Source organism: Rutilus rutilus (genome assembly GCF_951802725.1).
Source record: "Rutilus rutilus genome assembly, chromosome: 12".
Lineage (NCBI taxonomy): Eukaryota > Metazoa > Chordata > Actinopteri > Cypriniformes > Leuciscidae > Rutilus > Rutilus rutilus.
In genome coordinates, this window is record NC_140217.1 from 22,699,996 (window position 1) to 22,715,780 (window position 15,785).

Genomic DNA, 15,785 nt, shown 5'->3' on the forward strand with positions numbered 1-15,785 from the left:
AGGAATATTGTACGTTCCCACAAGAAAATTTCAGACTACAACTGAGGTGTTTCAGTGAGTTCAGAAACAGTGCTTATAGAAATAGAGAATAAATCCCTTTGGAGTGGACATTTTGTTTTGTAACGGCAGACCTTTTTTCACGCTCAAACAACAACAGTATGCACTAAAGAAAGTTGAAAATGTAAAAAAAGCACAATAGGTCATATTTATGTTTCGTATTTTTTTCCCCATCCAATACTGTCCAGTATAAAGGTCATCCACTGTCCTTTATACCGTGACCATATTTATTTTCTTATCTCTTCTTTATAGTGTAAAAGGATTTATTTTTAAAATGTTTATTTTGTTACTCGTTCATAATGTTTTTGGGTTAGTTAGACTAAGCGAATCTGTCAGCGCTTGTGTGTCTCCACAATTAACATACGAGTGCCTTCATTAGCACTTCTGTGTCTGTATTCATTAGCGTGTGTGTGCGCGGCCCTTCTCTGATGGGGGTAAGGGGAGGACCTGTGATTGCTAAGTGTAGAGTCTGATCAAGGCTGACAGTATTTAACATAATTAAGAAAAGCTTCAGTCACAGTGGCATTAAATAAACACCTCACTGAGCGAGGGAGGATCTGATGAGAGAGAAAGAGGAAGAGAGAGGGAGGGAAGGGTCATTTCTCAGTCATGGGATGAGACGTGCGTGTTAGTCTTCTCATTACTGCACAGCTTGAGTGGCACACACTTCCTCTCTCTCGCTGCAATGTGAGCACACGCCTACACACACAAACTCACACACACTCACTGACTCGCACTGTCAAGGTGGAGCATTAACTTTTTTTTGACATGACTTAATCTTTCCTGCTCGGCCAACAACACTGTGCCAATTGAGCAAAGGACAACCGTTTTAAGCGTTCGTGTTCTAGAATGATGAAAATCACAGTACAATCTGTGGGTACACATAGGCGACCTTAAATGCAAGTGCCATCGTTGGCAAGCGAAGGGGAAATCATTACACTACAAGTTGCTAACAAAAAAACTACATGATGAATCTAAAGGGGCAAAAGCTGAATCCAACATCACCATTTAAATAAGAACTTACTTTGCAACTGTTAAAGTCAGCATGAAACAGAATATGCGATAGTCTTTTCTTCCCAATTGACCCTTCGCAGGGAGTTTGATTGACAGGCGATCTGACCATCAAACTTATGTTCAAAATAAGTGTTTTGAACGTTTGAACAAAACTTATGTTCATTCATGTTTATTTGATGCTATAAATGAACTAGAAGAAAGAGATGATCGGTTCACGAGCTGCTTTAACTGAGGCTCTACAGCGATCTGTCAGACACATTAAAGAGCCACAAAACGGTATTTATCGTTTAAATTTCTTTAAAAAAGGACCACATTTGAAAGTTGAGACTTTGTTTCATATCAAAAGTAACCTGTTCTGTCCTGTCTGTCAGCGCGTTGTCAGGGTCCTCTCTGCTCCGCAATGTATTTTTCACTGCGTGAGAACATGGTGTGGTGTGAGAGCGGTGTTGCTTGTCGGACATAGCAACAGTAACTAAAGGGGGCGGGTCTTTGCGAATGATCAATTGTGACGTATATCCGAGTGAAACAGCTTCTCAAACAAGAAAAAATTACCTGCAATTGATTGGATCATTGTGGTTTGCTATTGCTGCGATCTCTTGTGAGTGACAGGTGGTCGTCCCGCCCCCGAGTCAGTATACATCAGAAAAGAGAAGAGATGTTACTGCAAAAGGGAGGGGACGTTATTTTGATTAAAGATTACGAGGGCACATGAATTAAAAAAATAATGATGTGGGCAGATAAATCATTTAAATAGTAAAAACTGCAATATTCCATAAAAAAAAAAAATGAATTCATGGTGACTGTAGTTGTGTCCCAAATTATGTACTATGTGCACTTATAGGTATTTAACCATCTAGTGTATGAATTTTATATGCTACAGTTATTTTGTCATCCAGCTTCCGTGTGCCTCTCCAGTACATAATTAAAGCTGTGATATTTGAGTGCATGAAGTGTCCAAGGCTCCACACTTTTTTTTCTTCGGTTAATTAAATGCATCATTCGGGCACTTGAAGCTTCTTTTTGGAATTATCAGTGTGAACAAACTACTCACACTAATACAGAATGGCATAAGAGGTAGTGCATAGGCTACACAATTTGGGATGCACCTTAAGTTTTATGGCTGTAGTATGATTGCAAGTAAAAAAAAAAATAATAATTAAATAACTATACTAAAATGTATGCCTAATGTCTTTAACCATTTTGTCTAAAATATATAAATGAAAAGCAGCATTTAGCTGTGGAGTCGAATCTGTTCATGAACTGTTTGATCCGATTCATTAGAATGAATCAGGCTTTTCATAGGACAGTTTCGAGCCGATTCATTACACAGAGACTCACACACTCACAGTCTGATTTGCCCACCACGAAACAAATGGGATAAGAGACATTTAGGACAGTGCGTGGCTGCGTTCGATTATATCCCCTGTTCGAACGGCAGTAAAGTTTGCAAAAATACACGTACAAGGTGAGTGAGTTAGCGTCTTATTCTTATAAGCAAAAAAAAAAAAAAAAAAAAAAGCCTTTGTATTCTAAACAACAGTAAGCTACTGCATTCTCACATCTGTTTTGTTTATAAGCCAAACGGTCGGCAGGTAAACAGTCACGCTGCTAAGGCCATGTCCACACTAGTACGTTTTCGTTTGAAAACGTAAATTTTTCTCTCCGTTTTGGCCTTCCATCCACAATGAGACGGCGTTTCGTTTACATTTGAAAACGCCGTTTCCGCGTTGTAGTGTGGACTGTGAAACCGGTGGTATTTAAAAACAATGACGTAAATTTATTTAGTCATATGACGCATATTGTACCAATAGATATTCATGTTTATACCAGTATTGTGCCTGTTATGCACTATTAACTTTCACACTGTTGCTAAAAATATTCTACATTGCACACTCTTCATATCACAGTCCTGCAAAGATGACAGAATTTACTCACATTTGCTGTCCTGCGGCAATACATGAGAGCAGTTTCGTTTTAGACCAAACATGGTGACTGCGTGCGACCTGGACCGCATCAGTGAATGGTGAGATAGGCTATTTTACTAAATAAAATGATCCTGTCTGAAGAATTGCGCGATAACTTCATTAGGCCTGTTTTTCCATCTGAATCATATCAGTGATCTTTTGTGGGGTTTTACGCATGCGCAAGGTGAATTTAGCGTTTTCAGGCGTTTTTCAAAAGTTTCTCATCCACACTGAAACGTCCGAAACCGCTAGTGTAGACGGAGAGCGTTTATAAACGAAAACGCCGTTTTCAAATGTATCCGTCCGGTTTCACAAATGCTATTTTAGACCGGTCTAGTGTTGGACAAGTCTTGGAAAATGACTTTTCCAAGTGTTGGAAAATTTGCTCATAAGACTATAGTCTAATGCAAGTTAGACTGTTTCACAAAAATAAAGACTGACTTAATTTAGACCAAAAAAATTAGACACCTTACCCCCAGGCTAACTTAGGTCTAAGAATCTATGTTACCTTGGCAACCAGCAGTAACAATCAGTTACATTACAAACAGCCAAAAGAAAAGGGAAAATGGCTCATAATTTAAACATTTCTTCTTCTTGTTACTACATTCTCTGCTAAATTTCCCAAGTAAAATGTCCTTTTAACTGTTATACTCCTCCAACAAACACATATTTTCCACTGGGGTAAACTGCACTGAGCGGTTGAATGCGCTTAGGCTACTCCATCCACCATGTTTTTTGTTTTGAAAAGTGTCTTATTTTACCCAGAATGCATTGCAGTGTAGTCCTACTTAAGATAGTCAGAGTCTTAAGTGCTTTGTGCAACGGTCTGATTTTGATGTCTATCTGAAGTCTGACTATCTACTATATCTAAGCCATAGTCAAAGTCTATCTTTGTGAAACCAGCCCCCCGGATTAATGTAGACATAGCCAAAATTATTATTTTTGAAACCGGCGCAGATAAGAGCGCGGAAAAAAAGCTGTGCATACCAGCCTCCTACAGTTCTGCAGCAGGCTCAAGACCAATGCTCAAGACGCAGTAGTCCAGCGCGGCGGCTAGTACACATTTCCATGTTGTAAAATTGAAATAAGACAACATCTCTATTGCAAATGCAAACCCCTCCAACAACGCAACGTCATTGCCATATTGCCAAAGAGCTGCTTGGACACACAAATTGGATCTGAACAGTTGCGATACACAGTGTGGACATCATTTTAGATCACATTCCAATCGGATACAAAGATAATCGGATTTTGACTGACAGTGTGAATGAAGCCATAGTTAACTACGTCAACATTTTAGCCATAGTCAACGCTTCATTTACACATGTGGCTGATGCTGTGCCTCTCTCAACCACAAATGCCTTCTTTCATCAGTTTTTTGCACTCTTCTCTTTAACTTCTGACAGTCTAAAGCAGTGGTTCTCAAACCTGTCCTGGCGTACCCCCAACACTGCACGTTTTCTTTGTCGCCCTAATCAAACACACCTGATTCAATTCATCAGCTCATTATAACATGGGTGAATGAGCGGATGAGTTGAATCAGGTGTGTTTTATTAGGGAGACAAAGAAAACGTGCAGTGTTGGGGGTACGCCAGGACAGGTTTGAGAACCACTGGTCTAAAGAACTCGAAATGTTTTTTCCCGGTGCGATCGATTAGTACAGTCCAAAACTCGACCATTTTCAGCAGCAATAATTAGCCAAATTTGCGAGTCCGTTCAGTTCAGTGGCATTGTTTACGTTCAGTGCCTCCAAAATGGCCGACTTCCGGATTGATGACGTGTAGTGAAAACCCTCTGTACACGTAGTAGAGTGACACACAGGGTGTACGTTGGGATTGTCCACTGTGGAGTCACAGATAGCTTTGACTTCTCAACTTAACAAACTTCCTCTTTCATTTCCAGTGTCTTCACCCAAGATTAAAGTCTCATAGAAAGCCTCATAGATTCGGCTTCAAATGGTGGATGATTACAACCATATGTTCTCCTGTCCTGTACAAGCCCTGTAAAGATAAGGCTATTACTGATATGCTGATAAAAGAGACAGGATGACTTTCCCCTTCATGAATGACTCTGAATGCCATGGGATGTTTTGTTTCCCTATTTAAATCCTATTTGACAGATGGCTGGGGAATGCATTTAAACAAATGAAATAATGTTGTTTTTATAACGAAACATTTGCTTTCTGTTCAACTACCCTTGCATTATACTCGATAGCATGGCTGGATCTTATAGGCATATCTTCTAATTGCATTTTTCTTGGACGTTAACATCCAGCTTCTTGCAGAACTTTGATGTATATGCCGGCGAATACTGGGCAGCCAAGCAGTCTGGGGACTGGATGAAGAAGTGTCTGCTAGTGTGACAAAAAGCAGACATCCAGACCCACACTCCTCCACGGCAGATACTGGAGGAACTTTTCTCTTCACCCACATACACCCTGCAGACAAAGCAAATAAGAAAAATGGAGGACAACATTATGAGATGCATATATATTTATTAACATTAAGCATAATAATATCTGGAGTTAGCCTTCAGATAATGGCTCATGGGCAGTCTGGAATAGATTATTTCTTTAGAAGTACCGAGGGTTATTATTCCTATGGTTCGTAATTAATTAATTAATAAATAATTTTCACAACAAATTAAGCTGAGATAATTATTGTCCCTGCAAGCACTCAGGTGTTAATGGTTGATTAAGTCTTCATTACGGGTTAACTATTGCTTGACGTGATTGCTTGTTTTCTCCCCGTTTTGTTCGCTGTTTATGGAAGTTGTGAGTAATTTTCTGTTCAGATTGTACCTGCGGCAGCACTTTGAGAGTATGAGCGCATTAATGACTTGACAAAAACTAATTCTGTCAATCACTGTTAGTGTGACAAAATGTCAAAGTGACAAGTAAATAAGCAGTTAGCATTAGGTGAGGCATTAAAGACAAACACCTTGATTTCTCTCTTGTCATCATCAAATAATTATCTTGTGCATGCCTAATGTTATGTAAATTTGTTATTACGCCCACAGAAATTCAGTAATGGGCATACACTCGATCTATAAATTGTTTTGCAGCATGCCATTAAGCACTAGAGGTTCTCAAATCACATTTTTCAAGTGTCAAGGTGCACTCTGGATTTTTTCTTTTTTATGTTGTGCTGGCCAATATGATGCATGTCATGCACTTATATTGACACCTGGCGGTGTGGATGAAGCATTTTTGGAACAACATGAGGATAAATGATGACAGTTTTCATTTTAGGATGGACTAGGCCTATCCCTTTAACATAATGTTTTGTGGTAAAGTAAAACACAGCAGGGAACATGCAATTCAAGCAAATACTTAAAAGTGGACAAAAATGATATGGACATATGATTGTTTGTTATATATCAAGTCCTCAAGTATATATCCCAAAGTAAAAAAGGAAAAAAAGTATCTTATTATCAATGTCAAAAGACTAACTGTTTCAGTATAGTTGAGTTTAAATTAAAAGTATTTATTTCTGAAAGAGTTTGCACAGTTAAAGGCTGTCTTAATACAAACAATGGCCAACAAAACAAAAACAAAAGTATGAGTTGTTAATTTACTTTTGCATTCTAAATAAGATTAATACAATTATTACATTAAAGTAAGTAAATCTACCGCTTTGACTGTGCTACCAATAATACTTCCTCATCTAATATATATATATATATATATATAAAATAATTGGAGAAAAAACACTGAGTGCATGTGCATTATGAATCACTCAAGTGCTATGTGAACATATATTTGTCTTATCTAAATCATTGGTGACTCTTCCTGCTAGAGCAACTCTGCTCTTATACTCGGGGTTAAAACTCTCATTCTTCTTTTGACAGATGAGTCTGAGTGCTTCATTTGCAGAGATGTGGGCCTGGTGGGTGAGGATCCACTGAGAACCTTCTGTGATTGTAAGAACCTCGTGGCTCACCACAGCTGCTTGCTCACCTGGATCAAAAAGGTACAATCAGCATTTTAGTCATCCGTACACTACAAAACTCTGGCTGGTAACCCTTTCAAGTTGTCATTCTGGGACTAAAGCCCAATTTATACTTCTGTGTCGAACTCACGCCGTAGCTACGTCATAGGCTGTGTGTAGCATACGTACCCTTCGGCGTACCCTGACGTGCACCTCTCCAAAAATGTTACAACGTGTCAATTCTACGCGGATGCAAGCGCTGTGATTGGTCTACTAGAACCCCTACCTCGGGTTTCACATGCTCCCTCTGCATGTGTAATTGCGCGTCAACGCGGACAACGACGCAGAAGTATAAATCAGCCTTGATCTGAACAAAAAGCCTCAGACTGTAGCTAACATAAAGCATGTACCTGCCTAGATGTGTTTAAATCAATAAACATCAGTCCTTTTTTAGATTATTCACCACCCAGGCTGTTCACCATTCCCGAGGCCATGTAACACTATGCAAAAAAACATAGTTGTTTTGTTGTATCCTAACAATTTTTCTTGTTAATTAAGACTTCAGATGGCCTGGTTGGAGGAGCGTTCTGTCTTTTGTTGGGGTGTAGCTGGATGTCTTTTGTCTTGTACCCCGAACCGTGCATGTGCCCTCCTCTGGCTCTGCGCTACATTAAGTCCTGGAGGTGGAGGTAGTAGGGGGCCTTCCTAACCCCAGCCTCCCAGGGCAGGCACAGTTTGAGTGGGCAAAGTGATAAATACACACGGCTCGTCGTACATCATCACTGCACTCCATATATCAATAGCCCACTGGAATGATTAATAACAGCCGATACTTCCTGTAGTTAGTTCTTTTTAATTAAACCATGCTTTGTGCAAGCACAAATGGATTTTAGTGCAAAGGAAAGGAAATATTTTTTTAAAGATTATGTTATCAACCATTAAAGGGATAGTCCACCCAAAAATGAAAATTCTGCCATTTACTCACCCTCATGTCATTCCAATTATGTATCACTGTCTTTGGAACACAGAAGAAGATATTTTGAAGAAGAGCTGTTTCTGACCATACTATGAATGTCAGATTGGTCCAGAATAACATTGGACCCTATTGACTGTTCGCAAAGACCCGCCCTCTTTAGTTACTGTTACTACGTCCAACAAGCCATGGCACTCTCACGCCACACATCATGTTCTCACACAGTTAAAAATACATTGCGGAGCAGAGAGGACACTGACAATGCGCCAACAGACAGGACAGAGCAGGTTACTTTTGATATGAAACAAAGTTTCAGCTTTCAAATTTTGCCTTTTCTTTAAGACATTTAAACAATAAATACCGTTTTGAGGCTTTTTAATGTGTCATGACAGATTGCTGTGACATCTCAGTTAAAGCTGCTTGTGAACCGATCATCTCTTCCTTCAAGTTAAGTTATGGATATCAAATAAACATTACTGAACATCAGAAGGAATGCTGTTTCATTCGCAGAAAGTCATCAATACACACCGTTTTTCAAGATCAAGTCCACTGATGTTTATCTACTACAACTCTCCTGACTGCTTTGTCGGACAAAATGGCGGATTATGATTTGTCAGATCGCCTGTCTATCAAACTCCGGGCGAAGGGTGAATTGACTTTCTTTTAATAAATACAATTTGATTTTATTATAACAATTAGTGCTGTCAATCGATAAAAAAATTATCTAATTAATCCCACATTTTCTGCTATTAGTCACACCCTTTTAATATATTTTTATATTGAAAAACTTTTACATTGAATCTCCAAAATATTGTAGAAACAACATGAAGATGGTATATTTTAAATATTTGTTTAATGCCATCTTTTTACTAAGCACTGTGAATGAAGGCCAGTATCATTAATGCCAGTACTGGTACTGATGTCTCAGGTAGGTCTAACATGTTAATATATACAGAAATTGAATTTAATTGAGTCACTGCATACATTATAAATTGAATATAGATTATTCCTTATTAAAGCTACAAAAGTTATTCAGTCAAGAACTGTGAGTGATTTTCTCTTTGTCTATTGTTCTTTGATTAACGATGATGACACAGACAGCATCAGGTTTAATAGGCTGCTGTCACTTTAAGACCTGACGCACATGACGTGGATCTGACACACATCCTATCCTATTATACAACTTACAATCATTTAACACTTTTTAACACATTTAAGACTGTGCTTACGAGGATACTCAACAGAACGAAAATTTTGACATCATTTTGTGTTTTTGACCGTTCAAGCGTGAAAGAGAACAGTACACGCCCAGTACAGATTTTAGTTCTTTTTTTTTCCTATCGCGCTTGAATGGTTAAATAGCACTTGAATGAATGATAGCGTGATCAAATTCTGTAACGCAGCCAAAGGATGACACAAAATAACTGCTATTTTTAACATGTTAAAGTGCGAAAAATAATATTTTCAGTGAATAATGACAATTTCAAAATAAAAATTTATATTTCAATTTCGGTCTGTCACTCTACCAATGAATACAACGTCGAAATATTTGGGACACAACATCCCCTAGGTGAACATCCACTTTCATTCTATGAAAAAGAGAAGCGAGAATGTCCTGCTTAACATCTCCTAACACAGGGGTGTCCAAAGTCGGTCCTGGAGTGCCACTGTCCTGCAGAGTTTAGCTCCAACTTGCCTCAACTTGCCTTGCCATTAGCTGGTTTAGGTGTGTTTAATTGGGCCTAAAGCTAACCTTTGCGGGACAGTGGCCCTCCAGGAACAGGATTGGACACTCCTCTCCTAACATCACAAAAAGAAAATCATATAGGTTTGGAACAACATGAGGGTGAGTAAATTGTCAGAATGTAAGTGTTTCTAATAATTTCCGGTCACCTCTTAATGATTTCTGAGGCAAGAGCCAAAACTTACAAAAAAGAATGACCAACTTTATTTCAAAGCAATGGTCGTAATTTTCCGGACCTCCCAGCATGAAAGCGCACCGGCAAAGCAACTCAACAGCAAAACTCATTTTGACTTTGCCTGTCTCTGTTTTGCGCTGTTTAGACTGTAACTACGATCTGCCAGCAGTGTGATCACTTGCCCCAACATTTAATGACAGTTAATGCTGTTTTTGTCTTCTCATGCATGATGCACTGAAAGTCCCACTAAACCCTGTTTATTCAGCAGCCTTTCCATAAACACTGGATCTCTGAGTCCACCACAGACCCCACCACACTTTTCCAAAACAGCACACTGTACCAAGACGCCCACAGACATATGCACATACACATGAAAACACATACACGCATACAAACACACAGAAGCCAAGCTTATTGTTTTCCAGAACGAAATTGAAACCAGCAGATTTCCCCTGCCGTCATGCCTAAAGTATTCCAAAATAGAGAGTCCAAATCCACAGTGAGATTATAGTGATCAAAAGACGCATTTTTCAAATGTGACAAAGACTGCTGAAGGATTTGTCTTTATTTTACAGTTCACTTATTCCACTTTGGAAGTCTGATCGTGACTTGTTTTAGTTCTCTATTTTCCTATACATCTAAAAGAGCATGTAAGTTTGAATAAGTTTATTAAGAATAAATAGATGTCCATGAATGAGAGAAATTGCATTTTATGTGACAGATTTGATGTCTTTTATTGAAATAATAATTTTGTTATGCAGGGTACCACAAATATAGATCCGTCGCCAGAAGCCAGTTTGTTTGTACGTATTCATGCATATTTATATGCATTGCAATATTTACAATATGCAGTGCGTATATATTGCATGTATCTTCTGTAACGAATAATTAGCAGTTCCCTTGCAGCACTTAAAAAAAAAAAAAACATTTTAAATATAATAGTGCACATATTTTCTTGTCTATAAAACTGTTAATATCCATTATATTAAAATGTAATTTATTTGTAAATATTAACTTATTTATTATCATTAACATTCAGCATAATGAATTTTATAATTTGAATTTGGTTTTCCTTTAGCTTATGACAGCATGCACTCAAGCTCAATGAACTCTACAAGTTTATGCAAAAGCTAATAATCATGTTATCTAGCATGATTTGAGAATGATACAAAAAGTCATCTTCTGCTTTGATGAAAGCAAGAACATCTGACTGTCTGAACCAGTGAGTTTATTTGGTAATTTCCACAAATTTGCCTAATTGAATAGTGACCTAAAAATGGCTTAAATTATATTTTAAATCTCAGATGTGGTCTCAGACTTTTGGACCCCACTGTATAGACAATGCTTTTGCTTTGATATAATTGGTAGATGGATGTACTGTGTTTGATGATAAATTCTGCATTCTATTTTGATGATATTTTTACTAGCAATTATCCTGCTGCACAAACACACACACACACACACACACACACACACACACACACACACACACACACACACACACACACACACACACACAATGACTCACACTGCTTTTAAATGGAAGGAGAGGAGAGAAGGAAAGGAAAGAGGAGACGTGGCGAGACAGTGTGCCTCTGACAGTGGAGCTGAAATCAGCGATCGACCTGTCACTTCTTGTCTGATTGCCATCTCCCTGAAAGAAGGTCAGGCATATACGCCTAAAGTGCCTCTTAACCACATTTTATGAAGCCAGAAAATGTAATCCAATAACCATTTGACTCGTGATTGCTTTACGCTTGGCGACTGGGAACGATACTACTCTTAAAAGCAGCTTAGGTAAAAAAGAGAAAGAAAAGAGAACAAAGGCAAATTCCAGGTCCTTATCTAATTTCAGGAAGAGCAGTTACAGTGCAACTGCAGTGGCCAAGAACCAGCCGAAGAAACAAAATGCTCATAATTCATTTTCTCTTCCTGGCTAATATATACTTCAAATACGGTCTGGCTCATAACAATGTAGTTGGGCTTATTGTCCGTGACAAGGCAGAGAAGAAGCTTTTCAGGCCAGCAATCTTTAACACTGCCCTCTTCCTCTGTTCAAGCTCAGAGAGACAAATAACATGGCACAAAAAAACTAATTAGCGAGCGGGAACTAGTTAAGAGAATGGCCTGAGAGTGGAAGCAGGGAGCCCGAGGCTTGATTTAAATATACGGCCAGAGTCAGTGACTGAGTGTGCCTGGGAGATCCTGCCCCCTCAAGGCACACCACTTGCTGACCTTTGACCCTCATTAGGCAGAGGGCATTCCTGGTAGGATGAGGCCCTCAGTGGTGTACAAGGGCGTACGAGGAATCGGAACGACCACGTAAGACCCGCCCCGCACCAGAACCACGACCCGTCATTACTCAGAGTGCTCACCCCACGAGAAAGAGAGAGAAAGAAAGTTGCTATTGAGATACCACAGATCAAGGACAATGTCATCTATTACTGCTCCGCACAGAGCTCATGTCAAAACCACCGCAATTACTTGCTTCATATACCCACATAAATATGTTTTCCAAATTTTTTTTTTATGAAAGTCTGCCATCTGGTTTCAGTCTATTGCAGTTAATGGAAATGTTCTTGCATGAAAAAAAATAATACGCTTTCCAAATATGTAATCTAATCCATATGAAATAACCCTCAGAGTTGTGGAGTAAATGACAAGAGAAAGTAGATATGATTATGGTGTGCAGAGAGTCTTTAAAATGCTAACAACTAGCTGCATTTATACCGTTCGCATGCAGTGCAGGTTGAAATATGGCTTTAAGAAAAAAAAGTATATTCTGGCAAAAGCTGTTATAATTGGATGCAGCGTTAACCCTGTAAAGCCTGACATGAGATAATAGTCATGTGTGTTTTTTGTCGAGGATCATACATTATTACATCAGGCTTTTATGGCTCATATATTGTTTAGGGAGAGTATCTTGTACTGAAGAAGTAAAAAACAAAGAGAGAAAAAATTTAATAAAAAAGGAATGTGGTGCAGATGTTATTTATATGAACAAAAAGTAAGATGAAATTCTGATAGATTGTAATGTATATCAATGTGATATTTAACAGTACAGCAGACTAATTACATGAAATGCATATAAATATCAGTTGTCACTCTATATGTCTAAGTAAGATAATATTAAAATGCTTAGTATTATGAATGAAGCTCTGTAAAAACATTCTGTATGATGCAATGCAATGTAATGATGATTGAGAGATGCACAAATAAGCATTCCTCAAAAGCCTAATGTATCATATTTCACACACACATTTTAAAACATGATGTATGGATAATCAAGTAAGCCTAACTTGCTTCAGTCCAGCAAGTGTTTATCTTGAAATATTACCAATATAAAAGTTATTCTTAACTTTACTTTATTAAAGTCAATAAAGATTTAACACCAAAAATACACCACGTCCTGAAGGTGGACACTTTTAGAATGATATTAAAATGTATTTTACTTGCTAAAAAGGTATTAATCAGACAACATAAACTATATGGTTTATCAGCAAAGTTTTGATCATGTTGATAATTGAGAGGCCTTATCAAAAAAAGATACAGTAGACAATGTTCAAGCAATGTCAGAATAGAATATTTAAATATGAAAATGAAGTGTTAAATACACTGTTATTTTTCTAAAAGCATTAAATAAATTATTTTGAGATAAATGCAGAAAGATTTATGAGGCATTATTAGAACATTTCTTACATAAATGGATGTTGCAGATTTTTGTCTGATTTATTGTCTAATTCAATAAGGTTGATGTGTAACAACGCTATTTAAGGACTTGTCTGTTTCTTGGTGTGTGCGTGTGACATATGAGTGCAGTTAAGTGGGTTCTGTGTGTGTGAAAGTAATTTTAAGTGGTTGAGTTTAGATACCATTTCTCTCTCGCTCTCCCTCCCTCTCTCATGGTTTGATAATTCCCATCATTGCAAACAGACATGCATTTCCATTCATTAGCCAAACACTCTTAGCAATCAGGCCATAGCGCCAGGGGCACCAGGCCTCTTGTAAAATCACATCGCTTAATAGCACTGTTCTATAATTATATGCCATTAACATCTATCAAAATGAGCTCCCACATGTCATGCATATAAGCTCTGGATTTAGCAACTGTGTTCCCCCACTCTCTACGTCTTTCCATTATGGAGACCAGCATCCATTGGGATAAAATAGGCTAATTGCTAATGTGTAATATTTGTACAATGGGCTCCTTAATTATTTAGATAATTAATTCTAGTTGTATCCCATTTTATCAACCAAGCAACCTCTTAATTATCATATATGGAATAGCTGAGCTATATCAGATGCATGATACATAACATGTTGATTATGAAAAGTGGCCGTTCACCGTAGAGAAAATCTGTTGTTCCATTAGTGCTCATCTTTTTGAAATAAACATCTTAAACGGTCAGTAAAGGATTACTAAATATATATATATATATATATATATATATATATATATATATATATATATTTGGTAATCTAAAAAAGAAGCTGGGATGTATTCAAATAAAAAGTAACAAAAAATCAGAAAAATGAAAGGGATAGACCTCCCAAAAATTCTGTCATCATTTAACATAAAAAAATATATATTTTTAGTCCATGCAATGGAAGGCAATGATAACCAAAATTTATTCAAAATATCTTCTTCTGTGTTCTGCATTAAAAAGAAAGTAATACGGGTTTGGAATGATGGGATGAGTAAATGATGACAGAATTTTCATTTTTGGGTGAACTATCCCTTTAAGTAAATCCCTTTATTTAGAAATCATTTTTTTAATATGACTGAATCGAGCTAATTTCATCAGCTTAGATGCACATAAGTTTAAAGCATTTGTTTAGGTAGAAATAGCATCTCTGCACAAGCTCATACTTTATTCTTTTCTGAACTTTATAGAGTGGCATACTATTTGGTTTTGCTCATTTAGATTAGATTCAGCTTTGTTGTCATTGTGTTACAGTGCAAAACCAATGAAATACACTTGGCATCCAGTTCCAGTGCAAATCGTAAATAAATTATGGTAAACTACAATTTGTCAATCAGCGTTGGATGAAAACATCTGTTTATTGTTTAAATGTGAATGAGTACTGCATTGTAATAGTGCACTAATTTTAATTTAATAAATTACATTTTTGTGTAGGGTCTGGGACGAGAGGAGAGACTGAGGTGTAGCATTTGCAATGCTGAGGTAAGTGTATGTCTGTTTTTTTTGTTTTAGTATTATTTATACACTATTTATAGTATTTATTAATATTTTGAATTAACTTATATTTAATTTATGCTTTTGACATTTTTAGCGCAATTTTCCACCGGACAAAATTGCGATTGTTAACTCATGATTTCTGTTCTGTCTGTGCGCACCAATCTTGCACTTCTATCTACTCCTCAACCAGACCACCTAGAGACTTCGGGTTTTCGGCATTATGTTAAGGAAGGTCTAATCTCGGGAACGCACAAAAAAAATCCAGGAAAAGATTTTGGATTTCCTGAAAATTCCAGAAAAAAATCTGTTTTTTGAAAAATTTCTCGGCAACCATAATAGCTATCGAGTTGAAACAAAGTGCAATCGATAGCTTCTAAAATTTACAATAATATTAGAAAAAAAGATTTGATCAAAAATCTTTCCTTTATGCTTCAAAAATTGAATTTTGAGTGTTGTGATCCCATGACGTGAGAAAATTGCGCTAAAACACTCACTGAGTTTTTATTACTTGTTTTATATTTCTATTTAGCTTTAATTTATATTTATTTCTGTTTTAAATAATTTTAGTATTTAAACTTATTTTATTTCACATAGTTGGCAACATTTCTGATTTTCATTTAACTTTTACGGGTTTCGTCTAATGTTTATGTTCCAGCTTTATTTCAATGAAAGAAAACCGAAACAATTGCAATAGTTTTAGTAGTAGCTTTAGTTATGAATACTGTTTG

At 37.2% G+C, this 15,785-nt stretch overlaps 1 protein-coding gene across 1 annotated transcript in view; it reads left to right on the top strand.

Annotated features, from left to right (window-relative positions):
• LOC311300924 (uncharacterized protein) overlaps positions 1-15,785 on the top strand; it is a 123,284-nt gene that overhangs the window by 15,921 nt on the left and 91,578 nt on the right. Inside the window, exons 2-3 of the mRNA XM_084425598.1 lie at positions 6,885-7,006; positions 14,995-15,042. Of these exons, the coding sequence (XP_084281724.1) occupies positions 6,885-7,006; positions 14,995-15,042 (170 nt within the window). The remainder of the gene's footprint in view (positions 1-6,884; positions 7,007-14,994; positions 15,043-15,785) is intronic.